At 48.4% G+C, this 25134-nt stretch overlaps 1 protein-coding gene across 2 annotated transcripts in view; it reads right to left on the bottom strand.

The window, feature by feature from the left end:
- Positions 1-4561: 4561 nt before the first annotated feature.
- nxph4 (neurexophilin 4) overlaps positions 4562-25134 on the bottom strand; it is a 58273-nt gene continuing 37700 nt past the window's right edge. Inside the window, exons 1-2 of one of the 2 annotated variants that reach the window (XM_088633610.1) lie at positions 11854-12282; positions 4562-7773 (exon numbers count right to left, since the gene is read on the bottom strand). In XM_088633610.1, coding sequence (XP_088489736.1) covers positions 6958-7692 — 735 coding nt within the window. In that variant the 5' untranslated portion in view covers positions 7693-7773; positions 11854-12282 and the 3' untranslated portion in view covers positions 4562-6957. Of the gene's footprint in view, positions 7774-11853; positions 12283-25134 lie in introns of those variants that run through there. The other variant, XM_088633609.1, reaches the window with a different exon arrangement.

Genomic DNA, 25134 nt, shown 5'->3' with positions numbered 1-25134 from the left:
CATGTGCCAATATACTGTAATTGACGAAGACATCTTACCATGATTAAAGCTATTTGGCCCTACCAAGTTCATCACAGCTGAGGTATCGGTTACGTCACCGAACCCATGAAGTGAATGAATGTCGCGCTGAGCTCAAACGCTTTGATTTGACGTGGCCGTGCCAAGAAGCGCACTCGCTGCCGCTGGTTCGAGCCGGGTTCATGTCACGGTGCACAGCTGCCGAATCGCAGTGGGAGGGACACAGGACTGGGGGAGGATGTTCTAATATGGGCGCTGTAAGTGTGAGCTTCAGTTAGTCGACCCGAGCTCTCGGCATGCCGGCGTCACACGTGGACGTTAACCCCCCATGTAGAGCTCGCGCAACGCATCGATCAGCTGACCAAGACCTAAAGGCCACCATATTGTAGAAACGTGCGCTGGTTGTTGTTGGTCTGGTGGACAATTCCACACTTACCTGGGTGTGCAATATAAGAAAAAATATAACTGGCGATTCCAAATTAAAAAAAGAAAGTGTCAAAGATATTTACATTTGCTTTCCTCAAAATAGAGTGAGGTAGAGAGGGGAAAAAAGCTTAACAACAATTCTCAGCAAAAAGTACAATGTGTCCTTGAACAGGGGTCAGGCGAGGTCAAGAAATTCATGTTCATACAGCCACTGTTATCAAACTGGAGCATGCAAACCTACAGTATACCCCTAACCTGAGCCATAAAACACGCCAATGTTTAAGTTTGTGTTCTCGTAATTGATCTTCTGTAAGTCTCTTCGTACTGTTTGCCACACTTATTACATTTGCTCCTAATTTGCAAGTGCTGAGCAAATTTGGATTCGGCGCTGTGCGTCACATGCGTGCATGCAAAACGAAATCATTCTGAAAAAAAGAGACGGAAAACTAATTGAATTTGTTCCGTATTCAGGGATGGAGAGACGTAAAAAATCATTTTATTGTCATTCACATCAGCAATGCACAAAGAATTAAATATGTGCTGTGGTGATTGTTGTTCATCTATCCAGAAAGCATGTTGGAGTCTGTGGCACTTAAATTCAGCTCCTGCTCTATCTTAAGCCACAGACTGTGGTCCGATGTGAAAATTGAATGAGATAAATTTACACTTGATTTGCATTTATTACCTGTTTTTCCAATTTGATATAATGTATTTACATTTGATTTCTCACGGTCTGCAAATGACGACTCCCTGCAATCTGCAATTACAATTTATCAGGTGCTTTTACCACAATTTGACAGTCTTTTGCTAAAGTGAAGGCCGACCGTATTACAGTTACATTTGCTGTACACTTACTGATCTTATTACAGTGCACTTATCACTGGTTCCTCAACCAGCAGGTGGCGCTCTGACCTCCAAACCCATGATGATGACCAGGAGTCGCTGTGCTGTCGGGGGTGCTGTCATTTACATGAGCTGTTACGCCGAAGTCCTGAGTGCTCGGTCATTAAAGATCCCGTTGGCACTGCTTGTAAAAGGAGGGGCGATAACCCCAGTGTCCGGGGGTGTATTGCATTTGGGACATCCAGCATCTGACCTCAGGAAAGGTCTCCCCTAATTCAGCTGGTGACACGATTTCTCCCTCTGGTCTGCTGTGCAACGGGACAGCTGGCGCCGAAAGGCTGCTGTGTGTCACCCAGGTGGCGCTGAGCTTCAGCTGTGGATGAAGTGGGTCCCCTCCTCTATGTTATGTGCTTTGATCCTTTGGGATGAAAGGGGCACCGTAAATCAAAGGAATTATTCTTTTAAATACTTTCTGTAAGAGGCAGCGCTACGTAAAGGCCATATTTTTCCTTCTGTTACTAAAGCATGCTTACTGCATCAGTCTCTGCGAGCTCATCCCTGAATATTTTTGCTCCTACGGACAAGGAGCTCTGACATTGCTGCGATTTTCCTTTGAAAAAATAACAACCAGAACAAAAAAAAAACACGAGAACCCTCTCCTGGACCCCAGGGAGAGCATTGTGATCGACCAGCTGCGTTGCGATCTCAGGGCCATTGATCCAGAAAATAATAGGATATCGAGCGAGGCAAAACGAAGATTCAATTAGTATTGACTGTGTTATTAAACAGAGCATCCCGAGAGAGGCAGCAATCACAGCCTTCCTCCTCCAGAGCTGCGAGAGCGAGCCGAGCCTGCTATTCTGGGGCTGGGTCATGGCACCGGAGCGATTTCCTTACGCTAATTGGCTTTCTGAGAAGAAGTCATACCTTCCTGCAAACACAACGGACAGCTGCTCTTTTCTCTCGATTGAGTTTCATCCTTCACATATTGCAGAGAGGGAAAACATGCATAATCTCATTTCAACTAAAGCCACTGGCGATTGTTCAGTTTTCTTTCTTTTTTTGCTATACGAATTCCCCAGCGCACGGTTTCTCACCGGTCCCTCCAAAACCTCTCTACTGCCCATGTGAAGACCTTTCTCTGACTCTGGGTCGTTGGGGAACATTCATTGAAAATACCCATCTGTAACACATTTTCCTGGTGGAAGGGTAGGAAAAGGCTCCACTTTGCCAGATCCCATTGGATTTGATCACAGAAAGAGGGAAAGAACCCATATCACCCTGCAACTCACAACTGGCAACCCACTGAAGCTAAGCAGGTGTGAGCCTGGTCAGTACCTGGATGGGAGACCTCCTGGGAAAAACTAAGGTTGCTGCTGGAAGAGGTGTTAGTGGGGCCAGCAGGGGGCGCTCACCCTGCAGTCCATGTGGGTCCTAATGCCCCAGTATAGTGACGGGGACACTATACTGTAAACAGGCGCCGTCCTTCGGATGAGACGTAAAACCGAGGTCCTGACTCTCTGTGGTCATTAAAAATCCCAGGGCGCTTCTCGAAAAGAGTAGGGGTGTAACCCCGGTGTCCTGGCCAAATTTCCAATTGGCCCTTACTAATCATGGCCTCCTAATAATCCCCCTCTATGAATTGGCTACATTACTCTGCTCTCCTCCCCACTGATAGCTGATGTGTGGTGAGCGTTCTGGCGCACTATGGCTGCCGTCGCATCATCCAGGTGGATGCTGCACATTGGTGGTGGTGGAGGGGAGTCCCCATTACCTGTAAAGCGCTTTGAGTGGAGTGTCCAGAAAAGCGCTATATAAGTGTAAGCAATTATTATTATTATTATTAAATCGAAATCACCCAATCTTCGATACTGAAAGATCCATTTCTTGCAGTATATCTTCTTGTCTACTTTTGCTGCGCATTATAACTTGGATGGAGTTGTGGAAGATGGAGTCTGAAACATTGGGGTACCCATTCTTTGAAATAGGCCTTTGTGGGTAATGGCCATCCACACAATACAACACTCTTTAACCCATAAATCAAGCATTTGGAAAGTGCTGAAATGGAATGAACTGGAGATTATAGAGCCAATATGCAGACATGCACAGGAAGGTCTAAGACCCTGGGTTTAAGCCATCAATACAACAACATACGTAAGCTGGTATCCACACCAGCACATGTGCCATGATTACCTCCTTATTGTTCCACAAGGGAAATTCGCTTTGCAGGCAGGTAAAAGACACATTAAACACATACATGTTTAACATGTACAGTATGAAGAGAAAAAAACCCCAAACATATACAGTATACAATCAGTTGTCCAAACTAAGCAGGTAAAAAGCCTTGGTAATAAAGGACAGTTTAGTTTTACTGCATTTGAAGAGATTGTGTTTTTTGCAGCCCAGACGTCACTCAGACCAGTACATGCGGATGGAGAGACACAAGCACTCACCTACAGAGACAGAGAATGAGACATACACCCACACACTTTTACAACAGGTGTACAGCAGCCTGATTACATCATTCAGATTTTGAATGTTCTCTCCCAGGTGCAAGAAGGATTCATTGTTATGTGTTCTTTATAAATTCAAACTCTGTACATAAGGGAGAAACAGGCAACTAAAGAAAAATAACTGCTGAGGGTTGCTGGCTATTTTGAGCTTGTTGTTAATGGATTTTTCTTAAAGGCAAGCAAATGTTTTTGCCCTAGAGATGAATTTTATCTCATTGTCTGTCTAAAGTAAGAGGAAACTATTTGGATTGCAGATTGCAGTTTTGGCAGTTGGTACAACTGGTCTCGTAGCCCAAGATGAGGCTTCTACTGTGACATCACTTCCAAGGACCGGGGGACTGGCCCTTTGGCATAGCTGGTATAGCACTACTTTAGGCTGTGCAGATGCAGAGCAACACAAAGCGTATCAGTGACTTGTGTTCAACCACAACCATGTTGAGCTGGATGAATAGGGGAGACAAAATAAAGCCGCCACACTAAAGCCTACCCCTGTTTTTAATTTAAATGGACATTAATGAATGAAGTAAAGAGACACAGTACTTCTCCTTTCAACTTGTGCATTATCAAGGATTCTTTTGCCATAGAAATTTTAAATTGTTTGTTTTATTCGTTTTATTCCTGATATAAGAAATGAAAGGATAGCTGTACTGATAGCCTGCCTGAGATCATGAACACAGTGTTTTTCCAGTATCCCTTTATCATTGTTATATTCTAAGTATTTCATCATTACGGAGTGCTTTTTTAAATGAGAATCCCACAGCAACAGTTTAGTCAATTTTAATAGTCATTTTCATATATACAGATCTTGTACTTTTGAAATACATTTTCTACACATACTGGTTACAGCAGCACAATGCTCTTTAGCGGTGGTTCAAAATTCTGTTTGCATCTCTCCAGAGCCAGATAGTCTTTGAACAAACAAGCAGGACTCAATTCACAAATCCACTTATTCCCAGGTGAAATTTAACAAACAAAAAGAGCAAAGTACAATTTTAAGATAGAAAGAAACCCTAAGCCAAACCAAAACACATTTCTAAGCCCTTTAATGTCTCGTAAATTAGTCAAAACAATTTTCCTTTTTGGGAGTCGCTCCCCACGACTGTGTGCTGTCCAGCACTTTTAAAACTAGAAAATCAGCGGATCAGCAATCAGCTGGGCCAGGAATCATGGGAAACAATATTACAGCTGGCAGCTGAGAAGCTCAGAAGGGACGAAGGTGAGGAGCCTTTGTGGATTGTCTCCGCCTCCAGTTTGCAGCTGTGCTGTGAGGACTCATATATTCTTAGTTCTTGCCACGCATTGTCTTTGCTTTACCACAATTGTGGATCATGCAGTCTCCATAACTGCTCATGCATTATCACTTTCGAGTGCATGTCTGTGGTCCACTATCTCAAGGCTAGACACTTGGGTATTTTTTATCAGAATGCTGCCAATCTTAATTAAAACGCCCAGGGGGCAGATCCCAGATCCCAGCACAGACTTGAATCTTGCTGCTACTCCAAAGACATGCTAGCTAACTCAGCGCCACAAGATCCAGACCCACTAACAGAACACTAGCAGAAACACCCCTTCACCTGTATGTCATTAGGGGGCGTTAAAGATTGTTTCACTATCATGATGCTCTACTGGCTGTTTAATTACAGGCCTCTATATTATATTCTAGATAAACATGTAACCTGCAACATGATACATATGAATTGCTTTTGAGTCAGCATTGTTCTGCCTCAGAGTACTGGGGCCCTGAGTTCAATTCTACACCTGTGGTGCTGTCTGCATGGAGCTTGTATGTTCTCCCTGTGTTTGGGCTTCCCCCAGGCGCTCCATCTGACATCTGGGAAAACTGGCCCTGGTGTGAGTGTGTGTGTCTGTGTGTGTGCCAGCCCTGCAATGAACTGACAGCCTATCCAGGGTGTGTCCTGCCATGAGAGGCTCCGACTGTCCTCCCACCCTGAATTGGATGAAGTGGACTGAAAACGGCTGGGTGCCAATTTGCTTTCAGGACAACAGCAGCAACCTGGCAGTGTGTGATGTAATCTCTGCAAACTGGAGCAGAACACAAATGCCTGGGCAGAGTTCGGTCAAAGGCTGCTATGTTAATCCTCAGGGTTTCGGTGGCTGTGGGGCAGAGATTTCTCTGAAAAGGTAAGAGGACTTGGAAACGGTTCTGTCATTAAATGAAAGGGTTCTATGCAAATAACAAGACAGAGCATACATAACAGTCTTGGAGGCAACCTAACCCTCCCCATGCTATTGTCATGAATAACAGCCAGCAACTCCCCAGAAGTCTGCCGAAGGCAGGAGAGCTTCAGCTAGGCCCGGCTGATGATCTGATAGATGTTTCACCTCCCACTGCTCGGCTCGCCTCCCATCTGTTTCTCCACCAAGGGGTCCGTTTTGCGGGGAGAGTGCAGCTGCAGGCTCATCATGACCCAGAGGGGACTAAGCAGGCGCCTCGTTTAAAACAAAAGCCAGGAAGGAAAGAGCAAATGAATTCAGAGCCGTATCCTTTGCAGTAATCACGTAATTCCAAGTCTCAGACTGTCAGGGTCTGTTTAGGCAAAACCCTGCAGTATCACATCAGAACTCCTGCTGTCTTTTTTGTTGTTGTTGTTGTGTTTCCATTTGCGTATGTTCTGCCACAGAAACCAAGTCAAAGTTCTTCCTCTGCATTTCTGTTAAAGTTGCATGTTTCCAACCCAGTCCTACAGTTCCAGGAGGGAGAAAGGAGACGTTCCAGGGCTCAAGCAATGGTCACAACAGAAAGAAAAAGAGAAGAAAGGCCCTCTGTTCAGGTTCAGGGATTTCTTGGCAGATGCGGTTCACAGAGAAGTCCCTTAAAATGCTCCCCATGGTTTGACAAAACAGGTGGAAACTCGGGTAGGGGTGAAAAAAGAAACAGATGGAAAATGCAGTCTCTCTAACTGGAATTGGATATCACAGCCCCCACCTCCGGGTGTCTCCCAGGGGCGCACAAAGGCGGGCAGCACTATTCCCAAGCAGGGAGGGGAAATGAGGAGTAAAATAAAATCCCATCTTGGAGGACGGTCACCAAACTGCCCCACATTCCCTAACAGCCATCACCCACCCCCCACCACCCCCCCGGTTCCCTCCCCCCCCTCCATCATCGAAGCACCGCCATTGCCACCGCGACCATCCTTCACCCGAAATAGGGGTGGTCGTTCTGGAAGTTGTAGTCCGGACAGACCTTCTGGACCAGCTTGTAGTCGATACTGAAGAAGGAGATGAAGATGCAGATGACCTTGAAGGGCTTGGAGCAGAGCCAGGCAGCGTGGCTCTGGGTGTGCTCGGAGAAGCACGTCTGCGAGGGGTCGTACAGGCAGGGCTTGGTCTTGCGCGCCCGGTTGGTCTTCTCGTACTCCACCCGGCAGTTGAAGTTCTTGGACTCCTTGTGGTCGATGGTGGCCTGCTGGGGGTGTTCAGGCGGCGGCTGCTGCTGCTGCTGCAGGACCTCGAACTCCACCACCTTGGTCGGCGGGACGATGCTGACGGACACGTTGCCCAGGCTGGACGAGTTGTGGCGGAAGTAGACGCTGAAGGTGCCGTTGACGTGGTCCACGATCTTGCCCGTCACCAGCAGGCTGAACTTCACGGTCTTGATGTTGAAGTAGAAGTCGCCCCAGCCGAAGATCTTCTTGGTTTTCAGTGCCGTCTTGAGCGAGGGCTTGCGCTTGGAGCGGTAGCCCGTCTGGTCCAGGAGGAGAGACTGGTTCCTGGCCCAGTCGTAGGGGTTCAGGAAGCTGTAGGTCGGGGGCTTGGATTTCAGCGGGTTGTGGTCCATTGTGGAAAATATCCGGGAGGTGTGGAAAGGAGCTTTGATGACCCCGCCGCCTCCATCTCCTTCTCCTCCTCCTCCCCCGCCTACTTCTGCCATGCCATACGGCAGGGTTTTGACGGCTGCCCCCAGCTCCAGGTACTCCAGCGTCTTTCCCACATGTTTTTCCAAGCCAACCACCTGCAGCGGGAGAGAGAGAGAGAGAGAGAGAGAGAGAGAGAAAGAGCGAGAGTGAGAGTGGTGAAGCAAACGTCAAGCCTGGATCAGACTCCTGCTGTGCTCCACGACAGCACAAGGACATTAGAAATGGACTGAAACTGCAGAAGGCTGTTTCACCCACCCAGGCCTGTCTGTTCTCTACTGTAAAGTCCGTTAGGTTTCGTTGAACAGCCTAACCTTTTACCAACCAGTCTGGTTGACCAAACACAGACATTTTGAATGTGACTGTGTTCATTGCTCTTCCTTTTTTTAGTTCATTCCGAACTGCCAGGCTAATTATGATATGTGAACAATTTTGCCCAGCTGCCCAGGACTGGGTTTTGACGTGTCTTGTCTCAGCAGACTGTTCGTGTGCTGTATGGAGTTGGTACCCAGATTCATTTTACTGTCACAGAGACCTGTCAAGAGCCAGGGATCCGCAAAGCCCCAGACAACACCAGATGTACTGTACCAAAGGCAGTTAGAATGCACTGGAGAGTAACCAGTCCACCCCTGAGGTGGGTGAGGTGTTGCCACCCACCTCCCCAAAGATACGCACCCCCAGAATGGAAAAGAAACCGATTTATTGTTATCGCACAGCAATCATATCCTTCGCAACATAACTCCCTGCTGGAGGTCTTGCTGCCGGTCTCAAAATATCAGCCAGTAGCTTCCTGAGCCTCGCGCCCTCCTCCAGAATAAGATGATACATAGCCATCCAACCCGGCGCGATGTCTAGGGACACACGAGGATGCTGCAGCTGTAGTGCCACACGGGGCAGGGAGCAGCAGAGCAGGAGATGAGATTGGAGAAAAGTATTGGACCACACTCTCACGGCTGAGGGATCGTCTCCAAACTTCAAACAAGACTGGACATCCACGCCATCTGCCCTTACAAAGGTCACCATCATGAGCCTTCGCTTGTCTGTGACCTACTGTACATCCCGCCGTGTAGAGTGCTGATGGCACTGTGATAGAAAGGGTGTGGTTCCCGCGGTACGGAACAGCGCTGTTGGTGTTTGTGAGGGGCGGAAGATAATGTGTTTTTCTGGACAGCTGGACAAAATGGTAGACACTGAATTTTGAACTGCACCACGGGGCACACACAGACACAGACATGCACACACTCACACAAGAAGCCAATTGATGTCCCAGAGTGTCTCTTTGGACTGTGGGAGGATGCCGGAGCCCCCAGGGGAAACCCACACTGAGACGGGTAGAACATGCAAACTCCTCACAGACAGCACCCCAGGTCCAAAATTGAACCCAGGGCCCTAGCACTGCAAAAAAGCAATGCTAACCACTGCGGCATCGTGCGTGCTGCCCACTGGTGTGTTATTTCCCTTCAGACAAACATAATGATCAGGCTATAGGAAATAAAGGCAGTCTGGGATAATCACGCCTCCTGTACCTGGAGAGTGGGGGCTGTGCTGTAATCCCTGGATTTCCTAATCCCTCAGACAGTGCATGTGCCCATTACAGGGCAAATGCAGAATATTTAATGGCTGATTTGTTGTGTAATTTTAATAATGATTACAAAAAAAAGGTCTCTTCTAGAATACCCATACACAGGATTTTCCCTTTATTTTATTAGTCTTTCTAAAAACCAAGTGGAATACTCTGGAAAGTGATTAATAGTCATCATCGTGATAATTATTTCCTCCCTTCCCCCCTCTGAATACTGTAGTTTTGCTTATCCAAATATCCAAACACCAAGCAACAAGAGCAAAGAAATAGCTTCAGGGGAGTGAAATGGAGATACATATGACACCACTTAGTTAATTAAACAGTCTGTATACGTGTACATTTCCTTTCAGCACTACAAATGTGTAATGGTCACCGATCTGTTGTGTTCAACATGTACAGCTGTCAGTGTTACACTGATATTTATAGTGCCCATTATAAGTAGCTGTCTGACCTGCAGACAAAATATGTGTAATGGATAATTAATCATTACCTACATGACAAATATGCATCTCCTTTTAAGCCACCAGTTTAAGCTAGGCTGTGAAGCCCAGCTCTGTTTGGAGGGACAGTAGAATTGGAACACCTTCAGAATTTAACGCAAAAGGATGTTAGGTTCTAAAAGTGTGCAATGGAATAGTAAAGCCCCATTTAGAATATTTTTGAACAATCGTGGCTACCACATTACAGAAAAGATATTGCTGCTCTTGAAATAGTCCAGAGAATAGCCACCTGATGCATTCTGGGACGTCAAGCAATGTCTTACACTGACAGGCTGAAAGAACTGACGTTTTTGGTCTTGAAGAAGGAAGACTACAAAATCAATCAAGTGAATGCAGAATCAATAGTGAACCTTGGATCAGTGGACAGAAATGATGTTGAAATGCAATAAAACGTAGAACAGCGGCTAATTCTTTACACAAAGGATGGTGGGAGTGTGGAACAAGATACCCAGCCATGTTGCTCAATCTGATAACCTGGCTGTACAAGGCAAACAGGTTAAAGCCAAAACATTGTAATGCTTCATTTCATCCTTAGGTCATGAAATTTTTTACGAAGGACAAAGAAAAAAGAAGCCAAGCTGAACCATTCTGCTTCCTCAGTATAGCACGCCCGAGATCCCTTATCCATAGGGAAAAAATGGAACATTTGTAAAGAGGTAGCAGTCACTTGAAAAATAGTCTAAGCAACTTTTCTTAGACATATACAGCAATATTTAATAGGCTGTACTAATGAGCTGACATTTGCATTAATAGTATTTTTGGGGAAACGTTTTAATGAGAGAGACAAGCCATATGTTGGCTGAATGGTTTTCTGAATGGTTGGTGGGCCAGGCTTCAGGAGCAGAGAAACTGTTCTTTCTCAACAGCACAATGCATCCCAGATAGGAATCGTTAGGGAGGGCGTGCGCAGTGCATTGTGGGAGGGGCCCTGGTGCTTTGGAAGCCATAATACAGTCCGCACCACAAGTTAGTACTTTTTGTGCGCCTGCTTGGATCCAAGGCCAACTCATGTCCTGGATACAGCCAGTTCAAGAGGAGACTCCAAGGATTATTGGACAGAAAACCCCTACCCTGACAAAAGAGTATTGGTAGTGGTAATGTGCATTTTACAGTGCTTATCATCCCACAGGATCCTAATGCCCTTTACATGAAGTGAGTCCCCTCCTATATCGGGCAGAGCCCACCTGGGAGACACAGCAGCCCCACTGCACAGCAGGTGTTCATTCAAAAGATTTTGCTGTTGCTTCTGCATGTTGACCTGTCGATGAGAAGAAAAGCACTGGGTTTTCATGGTCTTTTTAACCTCATGTTCACCTCAACCCTACTCAATCGCTTTCCTTCCGTAAACTGTTCTTGCATTCTGTTCTTCCAGTGGTGCAGTGGGTAGCAGTGCTGTGGCCCTGGGTTCAATACCTGGGCTGCTGTCTGCATGGAGCTGGCATGTTCTCCTCGTGCTCCCGTTCCTCCAGGCGCTCTGGTTTCCTCCTACAGTCCAAAGACGTACTGCTGGCTTAACTGGGCTGGTTAACTGGTTAACTACTGCTGGAATTCTGGGAAAACTGGCCATGGTGTGAGTTTGTGTGTCTATTTCTGTGCGTGCCCTGTGATAGACTGGCATGCTGTCTGATATGTACCCAGCCTCGTGCCCGTTGCTTGCCAGGAAAGGCTCCTGCTGCCCTATGACCCTGATTTGGTAACAACAGTTAGAAAATGGATGAATGGATACCTAGAGACCCTGACACGCGCAGGGTCTTGCGCGTATGAGCGAGCTGAAGGGTGAAAGCGTTTGAAACAGCCCTGAAAGCTGAGCAATTTCACTTCAGGACGGCGTGGCAGGCTGGAGCCGTTCTCGTCCAGCGACATTCGGTGTGTCGAGCTGCTCGCACGCAGCCCCCCGCGAGCGCCGCGTGTACAGCGGAGTAGGGCACTTCCGCACCCGAGCCCCCAGCTCGAGCCGGAGCTCGTCCAGGTTTCCATGGCGCGCAGCCAACAGAGAGCACGTGGCACCGGGAAAGTACCCCGCTTATGGTAGAACAGCAGTACCCTCAGCAGGGAGGTGAACCCGCAATCCACCAACTGCGGGACCGGAGACTTACCAGTAAGGGCTGGGGATAACCAATACACCCGGCTTGAGGTTCAGAGTGCCCTTTAATATTTTTCTTTTTCTCGGAGAACAGAAAGGCGTGGCGCGCCGCTGTGTGGCTTCTGCTCGTCTTCGCCCGAGGAGCCAACAATCCCCATTCATCACGCCTGTCATTTCCCTCACCCAGCAAGTTTGAAAAAGCAAAAATAATATATATGGAAATGGGATCCTCTGTTTTATTTTTTTGAGTGGGCTAATAGAATTAGGAGCAGCACCTCGTCCTTAATATTTATAAGCAGCCAGCGGAAGTGATTTTCCTTTCGCCCGAAGAGCTGCGCTCGGAGTTCACCCCCTCCCCCCCACCTCCTTTCGTGGGACTTGTCAAGTTATCAACACTTCAGTACCTTTCTGTTAGAGGTGCTGGCGCGAGCGCTCAGGGGCTTAGACACGGGTGGGGCCTCCCTCGCCCCCCGCCCCCCCAAAACGTAACGGCGCAATGAATCTCGGGACAACTCCACCCGGGACACCCCACCCGTCACTTAAATCCCTATAAAGGCACACTATTGTAACGTTTCGGGGTTCACGTGGGCGCCCTCGCCGCTGCCACCTCAGGTCGGCCCCCCACCGTCGGTGACTCGAACCCGGGCCTCCGGCGTCACTCATCAGGGACCCAGCCACTTGAGCCAAAGGGAAACCTCCCGTCAGCCCGGCGGCTGCGGTCCCTGCTATCCGCAGGGAAGGGCGGTGACGTCACCGCTCTGGTTAGCCAGCTCTCGCAAGCAATGGAGGCCGTCTGCGTTACACTATTAACTGAAATCAGGAGGTATAACAACGGCACGTCAATCTCGCACAGATGCACCTAATCTCCATCATTAAGAATTTACAGTGGATATATATAACTAGCTTAACCGCTTCCCTTCGCATTTCATAATAATAATAATAATTCCTTACACTTACACGGCGCTTTTCTGGCCCCTCCACTCAAAGTGCTTTATAGGTAATGGGGACTCTCCTCCACCGAGCTCTACCTGGATGACCAGCCAGTACGCTCCCCACCCACCATCCACCAGCTCTCAGTGGGGAGGAGAACAGAGATGAAGCCAGTTCAGAGACGGGGATGATTAGGAGGCCATGAGTGGTAAAGGCCAGGGGGGGATTTGTCTCAATTGATCCCAAGCATCTCTCCTCCGCCCCATCTCGACCTTGTAGCTGCCTCTCGGTTCCCTCAGTGTGAACGGGCTTCACGCCTCCTCGCCCTGCAGCCAGGAGCCCGCCCACTGACCGAGCTGGCCGAACCGCAAGTGTCTCACCAACTACTCCGAGCTTTCACAAAGCGTTCAGTTCCCGGGTGCCGTTTTCCCAGGTACCAGCCACGACCAGAACGTCCCAGCGGAGAGAGGCGACTCATTAAGAAGACATCAGGGAGTGTTCACTAACGAAGCGGTGAGGACCCGATGAAGAGCTCCTGATGCGGAGCCTGTCGGAACAGATGTCCTCCCGCGAACGTGCGGAGACGTGACGGGACACGTGCGTGACAGGCGCACGCTTAGCAGTGCTAACGATAATGAGAGCGTCTGCAAACTCAGGAACATATCTAAGCGTAAAAATACATCGTTTCGAACTAACTGCTTCCTTAAAAAAAAAACAGACTCCGGAGATTTATTTTTCTCAAGCGTACGATTTTGAGAACGACAAATCTCTTTGTAACATGTATACTGACTTGACTACTGGAGATCACGGTTCTACAGTACAATGCATAAAGACACCTAACACTCAAACTCATTTTCAAGAACCCGGCAGTTAGATTTAAGAAAACAATGCAGACATTCACGAAAAAGAGCTCAAAAACACATTTTCTTACACGATATGAAGTTCCCTCGAAGGAGGTTTCCAAAGACGCCATTCTTTTCAAACCAAACCGCGGGTGTTCACTCTGATCTGGGCTGGCGCTGTTTCAGACACCAAAAGCCCACCCACGGGACATAACGAGCGCCCCGGACGCAACGGGCCAACAGCGACGAAGACCCACGCGAGGCCGCCCTGCACGCTCCACCTTGGTGGATGAGGCCATCCTCGTTCCCACTATGACCAGTGAAAACCCGATCACCGCCCGTCGAAGCAGCTGGGAGAGCATTGCTGTACCCGGAGGGACGGTATTGTGGCGTTCCGGGAGCGGGCTGTCCCGGAAACCCCGCCGGACAATTCCGGCACATTCACTTCGCCTTATCCTCTTCTGTTATAAATAGGGGACCCCTTCCCCCCTCTGCCCAGTCTTCGCGGTAAAACCCCCGACAGAGCGGAGGGCTCCGTAGCCTTTCCCGCTCTCCCCGCCTGCCTCTCCGCCCCGAGTGACTTGGCCGCCCCTGTACTCCAAAGGGCAAGCGACCGGTGAGCTGCGGTTCCCGTCTCCTGCCTCTCTTTTTGCACCGCCGCCCAGCAGCGCAGAGGGAGCTCAGGGAGGGCCGCCGCAGTCCAGGATGACGAACTGTGCCTGTCTTTATTTTCACATTCGGGGCGCAGCAGAACTGGAGCTGGGTGGCGCAGCTCGCCTCGGAATGAGAGGCCGGAGCGGGTTCTGTGCCGAACCCCTTCACCCGAGCCTCCGCGCTGGAGACGAGACCGATTCCTACCCGCTGCGTGCGGCAGCTGCACAGATAAACCAGCTCAGACACAGTAAATTAAGTCGCCAGCTCCTCTTTAAGTACACCGCGTAAAGAGATCGAGGTAATGGGCCCTGCAGTCGCGTCTCAAGCGGAGACGCCGTGAGGGAGATCTTCCCATTAGAAACCTAAGAACATCCTGACAGCGCGGAGCGGTTATTGGCCCCGTCCGTAATCCTTCTACTTTTTATTGCATGAGTTATTTTTATTATTTTTAAATGGTGTCGGCGGCACTGTAATGTTTTCTTTGAGATCGAACCGCTAAAAGAAACAGGACAAACTGTGAAATACGAAATTGGGATGGGTGGGTGTTGGGGATTATCAAGAACGCACGAGCGAGAAGCGAGGGAGCGTGAAGGCGGAGGAGCGGAGATGGATTGTACGGATCTCGCGCTGACATTCGTCTGCGTCGCGTGGACGGCGTCAAAGCGCGCCGCGGCTGGAAGGCGTGAAGAACGGGCTTTTTGCGCGAGCGGGGCTCTTCGTGGATCGAGGGGATATTAGCGAGCTAATGACCGCTTCTGAATGTCACCACCCCCTCTGCCCCCACCCCTCCAAGAAAAACAGCTCCCGTTATATCGGGTTTATTTAACTCGAGGCGTGAAGTCCGATTTGCGCAATCGCAAAACCTGGGGAGTCAGACCCCTCGCTGGAAAATGGAAACAACTCCGTGGGCTTAATGTGGCTCGACTTTTTTTTTTTTTGCAGCGGCAGTCTTAAATATTAACGCGAGCTCAGGATGTGACAGCAGGTGAAAGGGGATTCAAAGTTCACCTGGAGGGTACTGTACTGACTGCCGCTACCACTCTCCACGAAATAAAATGAAACACGCATACAAAAACGCACCAAAAAACAAAATGAGACATGCTGTGGGGGGGAAATAACGGTTCAGTTAAATATATTTTAAAAATGGTATCAACATTCGGAATTTGAGATTCGAGGGAGACATCCTGGGTTCTAATTGATCCGACGATCTCACGCAGCCGGGTATCGGCTTCAACAACGTGGCCGCGCTGCTTGTTCCGCCCCTCCACAGTGAGAAGTGCGCTCTCGAGCACCCCGACACGAGCCCGCTATCGCTTGTAAAAACTTTCCCGTGCATCCGCCATCCCGGGCGTAACTAATACAGCGGCAAAGATAGGGCAATTTGTTTCCTGACCCTCGAGTGCAATCCCCAATTACCGAGCGCTCCTCTGGAAAATTGAGTCTGACTTCCCCGCGGTGGGGGTGCAACGCGATGATAAATGCAAAGGCACACAGGCACAGGATGAGCACACACAAAAATGTGTTCAGCCTCCACACAGGGGAGGAGCAGACTGCATGAAGAAGGCCGGTGCTTCTCCTAGCGAGAGGGTGGTCCTGAGCGGGACAGTCGTGCCGGCAGGTGGAAGGAGCATCTTTCATTGCTAAGCAGGAACCCAAAACAAGCCTTAATCAAGAGGCAAGTAGGTCTCCAGCCTGATCGCCCCCTGTATCCTCCCTGGCATCCTCCCTGGTGCTCCGAAGAACCGGGATTATGGATTGAGATGGGCACAGTGGTTAGCATTACTGCCTCTTAGCGCTTGGGGACCTGGGTTCAATTCCTGACCTAGGGGTGCTGTCTGTGTGGAGTTTGCATGTTGTCCGTGTTCATGGTCGGTGAATTGGCTTCTGGGAAAATGTTGCCCTGGTGTGCGTCTGTGGGTGCCCAGTTTTGGACTGCCATCCTATCCAGGGTGTACCCCACTTTAGACAGCCCCTGGCTTGAGTGGACTGGGTGGATTGAGACAGGTAGAAATTACAGAACTGCCTAAAATCTAACTTCTAGGCAATGTTAGATTAGCACATAGGTATTAAGCAAGCCCCCTACAACACCCCCTTCATCTCACCCCGCAGGGTGTGGGGGATGTTTTTCTTGGGGTGGAGTGGGGGTGAGGGTGGAAGCAGATTGAGACGGAAGATCAGAAGAGGAAGATCAAACGGTGTATGAACACACACTGCAGGGAGAGCCGGCCTTTTGCACATATCAAGTCAAGGATACAGCCGCTGATGGATGGATCTCTGTCCATCCAAACAGTGCCTGCTTGGTTGTGCAGTAGCATACCTACACCGCAGAAATCTCCAGGGGCAAATGTACCTCCTGTCTGAAGAGCAGGCAGTCATATCTGATGCAGATCCAGAACGCAGCCGAGATACAGCCTGTACAAACTGCTTTCGTATGACACAAGTGTTAGATGGAGGAGACTGAACTTCAGGAAACCATTTCTCAAGTTGACAGTGCTAGTTTTGTGTCTTGCTGGTGGCAGAACATTGCTGTGCTAGTCCATGAGTGATGCCTGGACACTGTTTTATTAAACCTGTCCAAACCATCTTCACCAACACCACCTCCTGTCTCCAGTGTCTCTCTGTCTCGTTTCCTGGCTTCTGGACCTTGTCTCTTACTGTGCGACAGACAAGCACATGCTATGTTCTTCCTCATGATGAAATTCCTCTGCTTATCTCCTATGCGAATCCTTGTCACGTTTATGTTTTTATTTAATTTATATATATATTATTTTACATGGTACAGCAAGTTCTCTTTGAGTTTGATGGATAGGGACGGTGGCTCATCTAGGCAGAAACTTTTTCTCCATTAATTTAATACGGTAACAGTGTGATTACTCACAGAGTACTGACTGTATCTCTCATCAGAGAAGTTTTTTTTTAAACTTCTGCCATCAATCACAATAGCTCAGACCACACACCCAGACAGAGCCCCTCTTTGATTTGAAGGCTTACCACTAGAGGGGACTATACTGTCAGTGCTGTAGTTGCTTAAGAGTTTCCTGTAGAAAAAAAAAAGACAGGAAGCCAAGTGACTTGGCTCATGGGCAGGTCATGGGAGTAGCCAATCAGACTTAACCTACATGTCTTTGGGAGGCTGGAACAAACCTACGCAAAGCCGAAGGTGACCTGCAGACTCCACACGCACAGGTGGCCCAAACTAGACTCGAACCCGAGACGCTGGAGCCGTGAGGTGGTGTATTACAGTAGGGTGATGACCCTCATTCCTGCTCCTGGAGACCCACAGCCCCAAAGGGTTCATAGTTTCCATCTCCCAACTACCCCAGATTTAGAAACTGTTGTATTTAAGACTCAATGATCCCAACAATGATTTAATTTGAGCTGTGATAAAATGAAACCAACCGGACTAGAACGTCCTCAACTGTTATCAAAGAGGGTCACAAAACTTAACTGCACATTGCTGTCTATGCAAATCTGCTCAAACTAAGACAGAAACTGAGCTCAATGGGCTACAGGTATTATGGATACGGACATTAAAATGGCATTAAAAGGATTATGCAGAATTAGATTAGCTGCAGGGACAATAACAGTTCTGTAGTGTTCTCAGTCTTTCACAAAGTAGGTGGCACTCCTTTCTCAAGCAGGTTTTCTCTCTTCTCTTGCTAGCACATCAACTGCCAGCAGTTTGATTCATTTTGTGATTTACAAATCACACAGCCAGGCTGCACTGATAAATCAAGCCCGTTATTTCTACATATCCATCCATTTTCAAACTCCTTATCCAATCAAGGGCCGCATGGGTTCTGGACCCTGTGCTGTAAGCAATGGGCGCAAAGCAGAGTACAAGCTGGACAGGACACCAGTCCATCACAGGGCAGAAGGACACAATCACACACATTCATTTTACCCAGAAGCCAATGAACCTACCAGTAAATCTTTGGACTGGAGACTGGAGCACCGGGAGGAAACCCACATGAACTTGGAAAGAACATACAGACTCCACACAGATAGCACCCCAGATTCAGATTAGCAGTGCTAACCCTAAATAATTCCACAGGTCATTTTAACCCCACATATTTCTTTTATGCATATTTAATCACTGATTACAGGCGTGCAGTGCCCTGCGCCCGATGCTTGCTTAGAAACTAGAGCCTGCATCTTATGAAACCAAAAGTGTCTGAGACATATTTCTATCCTTCAAGAATTCATTTTCAAAAGATTCTACTGTAGACAGTTTCAGCATAGAACAGACAAACATAAGAAAGTGGCATTCTTATAACAACGTATTGCAGTCATTTGGTTGTTAGTATCTCATTAACTCAGGGGTCTTTAAGTCTTTTCTTGAAGGTGCCCAAGATACCTGCTTCAACAACGTTGTTGGAGAGTTTGTTCTGGACACCCACTACTCTTTGTGTACAGAAGTGCCTCCTGTTCACAGCCCTGAAGTTAAGTCCTTCTTTGCTGCTGCACATAACATCATCCACTAGGTTGACTGTCAATACCTCTCAAGGATTTTAGGAGCATGAATGAATAGAATGACAAAATGAATGATGAATGAATGGACTATACGATGAATGGATTTCTTCATTAAAACAAGCCCTTCCCCTCAACACACACATCAATGCATTAAAAAATCATTCGCAAATTTGCTTTATTCGTGATTTGGTATAGCCGACAGAGTCTGGGCTGGACGAAGAGCAGAGCAGGATAAAACCAAGCCTAAGGTTGTTAAGTGCAATTTTTAAATAGGCAGCGTACCTGACCAAGATCGAGTGACGAATCCCGCTAGCGAGTGTGCCCGTCTGTGCTGCCTGCCCAAGTACCACTACCCAGCATCTGCATCTCAACGTGGTCGAGTTGTTGTATTGTAACAAACATGGCAGGAACAGTTCTTTCCGGACCCTATGCAGACGACACGATCCGGAGTTGAGTGAGAACACATGAGGGAAAAAGGCATGCAGGAAGCAGGGATGAAAACGGGGGGGCGTGTCCATGGAGTGCTGGTGGGCAGGGGAGGTGTGGCCGAGGCAAACGATCCAGGGACGAGTCCAAAGAGAAATCCAAAAAGTCCAAGGCCGGCGATCCATCCGAGACAAATGATTAAAAACCAGAACCGGGTCGGGACCGGCAGGGGGAACTTTAAACTTAAACTTAAACTTAAACTTAAACTTAAACTTAAACTTAAACTTAAACTTAAACTTAAACTTAAACTTAAACTTAAACTTAAACTTAAAACCGTAACAGAGCCAGGAGGAGCCAGGTCTCAGGCTCGAATGATGCGGAAACCAACGCAGAGCCCTGATTTGCATCAGCGTCTGGCTTTTAAGGGGGAACTGAAAAGGAGCTGGAACAAGGAACAGGTGCGGGGAATGAGGCAAACAAGGAAGAGCTGGAGCGCCCTTAAGAGGAGGGGTTTGCAATCGTGACAAAACACTCCAGGTTCCATGTCAGCATTGTGGGGGGATGACAGGCTGGAGATGACTTTAGAGGGTCACGGACGGCAGTATTGCCCATTTCATTACAGTATGTGCTGATCACAGAGGATGAGAGAGCAAGGGCAGGCATCCGCTGGACACAGTGGAAGGATTCATGTTGTTAATTTTATCTGATTACTATAAGTATGTGATTACTATTGTCTCTCTTACTTAATCAATTTGACTTAAATTAACTCAAGGCCAATGCATTGGTACTGTCATTATCATATAAAGGAGGGTGTCACACCCCAGTGTTGGGTGTGGATAGAAATAAGTGGAGGTAACTCACAAAAACAAATAGGTCTCTGATTGCTGCTAATGCTGAACAAGACACAAGTTATATACGTCTTTTAACCCTACACACTATATAATTGGTTATGTGTGTATTCAGCTATTCTCTGCACCAAATCCTTGCGGATGTCAAGACCCTGCTGTAGCAGTGGTATAAGAAGCTGTCTCTATAACACCTAGAGAGTAAACAGAAAGAAGAGAACAGCTCGATCCTGCTGAGCGCATAATGAGCTGTGCTTTTTCCTTAAAGCACAAAATGAGTTTTTAAAATGAGAATCCCGGCTAACCACCGTTCTGCCGCAGAGGAGCTGAACTGTGCGGGCGTTAGCCGTGTCAGCGAGCGTGCGCCGAGCAAGGGGCAGACGCGGTCAGCGGCTGTCATTCTCCGGGGAAGAGAGGAAACGTACACGCCGCCACGCAGACGCGCACTCGCCGCTTGTTTTAATAACGCGTTCGACGAGAGATGGAGAACTCCCACGCTCTGCCCCGGTCGGCGCTCGCCGATCCCAGTGGAATCAAGGACAGAAGCATCGCGCGGGGAAACGGGCTTGGGGGCTCGTCTTGCAAAAATAAGACCCTTGTCTTTCTCCAGCTGGATCTGTTGTCTTCCTCGAGGAAACTCCAGGATGACATTGGAGGTACCTGGGCTTCGTTAGGGCTTGTATCACAGTGGCCATTATCCCAACCATTTTCTAAGACATGTTCAGATCACCAGCTCTATAACCTTCACAGTGAGCGCAGCACTGTGGGTAATGTCTGGACTCATAACAGTCGGGCTGTGGGTTCGAGTCCCTGGCGCAGATTATGCTGTTGAGCCTTGAGCAAGGAACTTTAGGCCAGGTACTCCAGTCCACCCAGCTATGTGAATGGAGACCAGCTGGAAATCGCTGCGGTGGACTGATGTCCCATCTAGTTGGCAGTCACATGCCCCCTGATCGCTTCACGCCTAGAAAACCAGGAGAAGACCCAGCCCGATGAACCATTGTGTGTGGCTCAGATGGAACTACCAATCTGAGACTGAGCCGTACAGAGGAAAGGTCCAGCCTGACCCAGCCTTTGGGGCAAGTTAAAAAAACAGCATGTTCAAAGCACAAGTAAATCATGATGAAAACACACAGACGAAACTAATCAATGCGCTGCATAAATCTGCTCTGTGAAACGTTCAGGGAATCATGCAGAAATCATGGGGAAGTGGTCCAATTCGGAAAATCATTAAGTAATTAACAGCTGGATCAAAATGCATGAGGCATGCGTTTGTCATGATTCTGCTGTTGGATGCGCCCCTTCTAAACCAGCCCATGATGTTCCTTTCTCTGTGGATTCGGCCTCGTGTGTCTCTCAGATCCGAGACTGTTACACGGTGCTTGTCTGCTGTTGATCTGGCTGTGGTGCTGAAGCGTCCGTCTGGCAAGAGAAGCTCCTCAGAATTGCAGTGCAATTCCCAGAGGCTGCTGCTTAGGTCTGTGAATCAAGGTCCTCACAGACAGCAAGACGGATCAGTACAGCAAGAGATATCAGGCAAGGCCGATTGATGCAAGATTGCAGAACTGACACCTGTGGCGAACAGGAGACCTGATACTCCAGTATCTGCTGTTTGTAAGATAGATAAAGGAAACAGGTTCATGTTCCTCTAGTGAGGACTGGAGGCTGGCAAAAGAGCACTGACATGTCTGCATATAGGAAGTCACACCTAGCATGCCTATGCTGTACATAAGGTGCTTGTAAACAAGACACAGCTGGAAAATCAATGTGCAGAGTTCCTACATGAATGCTATTAATACCCAAGATCCCAGGATTTCAAAACAAGATCCTTCCCAGGGCTCTTTAGAGCATTAATGAAGTGGAAACCTGTGTCTCTGGCAATCTATTAAATAAAGTGCCATATTAATCATGTCATTAATCACAGAAGTCAAACAGACCGTAGGGAAGAGGGGGACAGAAGTGTCACTGAAGGTTTGATTAGCATTGCCCAGAAGTCAAGGACAGGTCACCAGGGGTGGGTCACTGTCATTGAAAGAAACTGACAACAATGGAGTGCTTATGTGACAAGGGCATCTCTCCCCTGACTCTGCTGGGGTTCCACCCCAGTCGTTCACAGGCTCAAAGCATAGACAGCTCCACTCCATAGACGCCACACCAGAGCTCCGCACTCTCCAGATTTCAGAGGGAGGTGACATTACCTCTGCAGCTGGCTCAGTTGCTTAGGAACCATCACATTTAAAAAGATAGGTGATCTACTCAAGCTCCTGTATGCTGAAGACAGTGACCCACAGAGCAATGCCATTGGGCGCACACACAATAGGACCAAGGGCAACAGGATCTCAAGTCTGAGGATGGGCCACATGCTGTCCTCTCACAGGGCGCTGTTTGTTCTCACAGGTCATGAGGCAGTGGCTTGAATGAGCCGCTCTGCAAGCACCCTGTACGCAGCGCAGCTCCTCATTCTGACCTAGCAGCCCCATAAAATTCCCTGATGCCAAGTCAGCAGCAGGTCTTGGTCCTGAGCACCGTCTCCTGTCAGGTGGTCAGTCACTCCAGGTGGCACTAAGGCCTGGCGTGAAGCCAGCTCTCGGGCTGCTCCCCCACACCTCCTGTCCCAGTGTGCCATCTGAGCAGAGGGCTGGGCCTCTCCGGGCTCCGGGACGTCCGTCACCAGGCCCTGAGCTGTGCTGTCGCTTCCTTCCCCTGTCCTGCACTGGGACGGCCAGCTGGCACTTTGTTACAGCGGCTCATTCCAGGTACGACCGTGTCGTCTCAGAGCTCTGCTGTACAGCCCACTCTGGCGGAGGAGGAGAGGGAGGAGGCGTGTGGGTGGGGTGGCTCTGTCCTGTGCCTGGCTGGAGAGACACTGACTCAGCTTATCTTAGAATTCCCGCTTTCCCAGTGCACAGCTAGTGTCCCATTCCAGGAGCTAACAGAGTCAGTTGGGCTAATCTACCACTGTTCCCAAGCCTGGGTTTAATAACTAGCAAACTGTAGGTGATGCTCAGAAATGGAACTGAGAGAATTTGAGGGAGGGAGAGTAGTGTGGAAAGTTGGCTTCCTGGTACTGCTCAGCTCCGTGCCTGACTGGAGAGACACAGGAGACAAAACTGACCCCCTCCAGGCACAGAGCAGGACTCCACTACCCTGCTGCTGCGGTTTCACATACTGTATAAATATTGATGTGGATCACATGGGCAGCAAATCCTCACCTGGAGACACTCAGTGCGAGTTCTAATTGACGGCACTGAATCAATTATTGACTTGATTAATGTGAATTCTGCTTCCAGGTCTGGAGCAATTGAGACTGTTGAGTCGCTGCGAGTACCCCCAGGAGGGGGACCCAGTGGGGCCAGGAGCGAGTCTGATTGACAGAGAGCAGCGCATCTTTGCATATTCACTCAGCTGCAGCGCTGCGGGGTTTGGGTGATACTTCACCACGTGGACATGCCCTGTATGTGACACTGAGCAGCCAGGCCGATCACAGTTAACAATGTAATGACACGCGTGTCGTATCCAATTCAGTATCCCGCGGAAAGCTGTGTCCCACTCAGAAATGAGCGCGCGCTCGCAAAACGTCACAAGAGACCCAGTGCTTGTGCTCCCCCCAGTTACGATATGGATGAAAAGAGCCCGTTGTCCGGACGCGGTCCTGTTGATCTTTTGGTGTATTTAATCCCTAGCAAACTCATGAGGGTAATTTTTAACGCCGCCACGTCAATGAAAGTTTAAGTTATCTTTCCAGAAGGCAGGGGAACCATAAAGCACACGAATTCTACGTGCATCTTTTTGTCCTTATGTGATGCATGTAAATAATTTTAGAATGTAATCATTTTCACCCGCCCCTGAGAGTGGAAGGGGTTGGGGGAAGATTTTGACACCGCGTGCCGATTTCTGAGGTTGATGCCGAATTGATCAATCACCTGGAATCCGAATCCGAATTACATTTCGATTACCGTAAAAATAAGTTATATCAGTGCTGAGACAGAAGAATGTGTTTTTTCAGCCTGGCGGGCTGGTTTGTTCATTACCGACTGAACCACTCCTTGTAATTTCCTAAATCCTGCAAAAACTCGCGTTACACACAGCGGGACCGCGTGCTGGTCTGCACTAGGACTGAAAGGAGGCGCGGGTTGAATTTCTTATGCCTAGCATCACATAACTGTTCAGGAGCTAGATCCAATTATTCCTACACTTGGTTATTCAAAGTATTTCGGATGATAATGAATTTTTTACATATCTAGTATTTAAGAAAAACGGGATTGTGTTGAGATGTGAAATTAAAAATAATTATTGGTTTGCTTCGCTGCACTGCGGAAACGTTAAAAAGGCAAGGAATAAAGACAATTAAAGTTTAAAAACATCTATCCCGCGAAATGCGCTTCACACACCTACGCACTTGTATTTTCGGTGATGCGTTCTTTTTTTGTCTCCCTCTTCCTGCGTGGTATCTTCGGGCGGGGTGAAAACCGGCTCGCCGAAACGACATCGGAGCGCCCCCCTGCCCGGCTCGGGATGCCCTGTATACATATGTATGATGCGGGGTATTTAATATAGAGGAAATCAGATTACCGGAGACGCGCGAGCAGGCAGAAGCAGGGAGAAATGTAATTACAGCGAGAAGCAGAAAGAGGAGACGGGGAGGAAGAGGAGCAGGGAGGGGGCCCGCGTGTCTTTTCCGCCGAAGTGGAACATTAATAATCTTTAACTTCATTTCGGTACCCGTTAGCTAAAAGCCTTTTAAACGGCTGTATCAGTCTTTGAAAAAGCACCCCGCCCTATAGCAGAAGACGCCACCGGAGAGACAAGGCAGCCAAGCCGGCAGTTTCTGCACAACTTGGACCCGACGCGTATTTAGGTTTCATATTTTAAGTTTCATATTTTACCCGCAACCGACTTCCCGATCTCGTCTGACAGCGTAAAGAAGACGTCTTATCGTCCTCTCGAAAACGTGCTTTACTGAGACAGATTATCTTCCTCATACAAGACACTATTAAAACCTTGATATGCACGTAATTCGAGAGAGCTGTTTAAATCCAGGCATCGGAGGTCTATGATTGTAGTAAACACTACGAATTAACAAAAACTAAATTACTTGAATCCCAGGCCAGTTTATCGTGTAAA

This window comes from Lepisosteus platostomus, chromosome 1 (genome assembly GCF_059453375.1).
Source record: "Lepisosteus platostomus isolate fLepPlt1 chromosome 1, fLepPlt1.hap1, whole genome shotgun sequence".
NCBI lineage: Eukaryota > Metazoa > Chordata > Actinopteri > Semionotiformes > Lepisosteidae > Lepisosteus > Lepisosteus platostomus.
The sequence above is the reverse complement of the archived record's forward strand: the minus strand, read 5'-3'. Positions and strand labels throughout refer to the sequence as shown.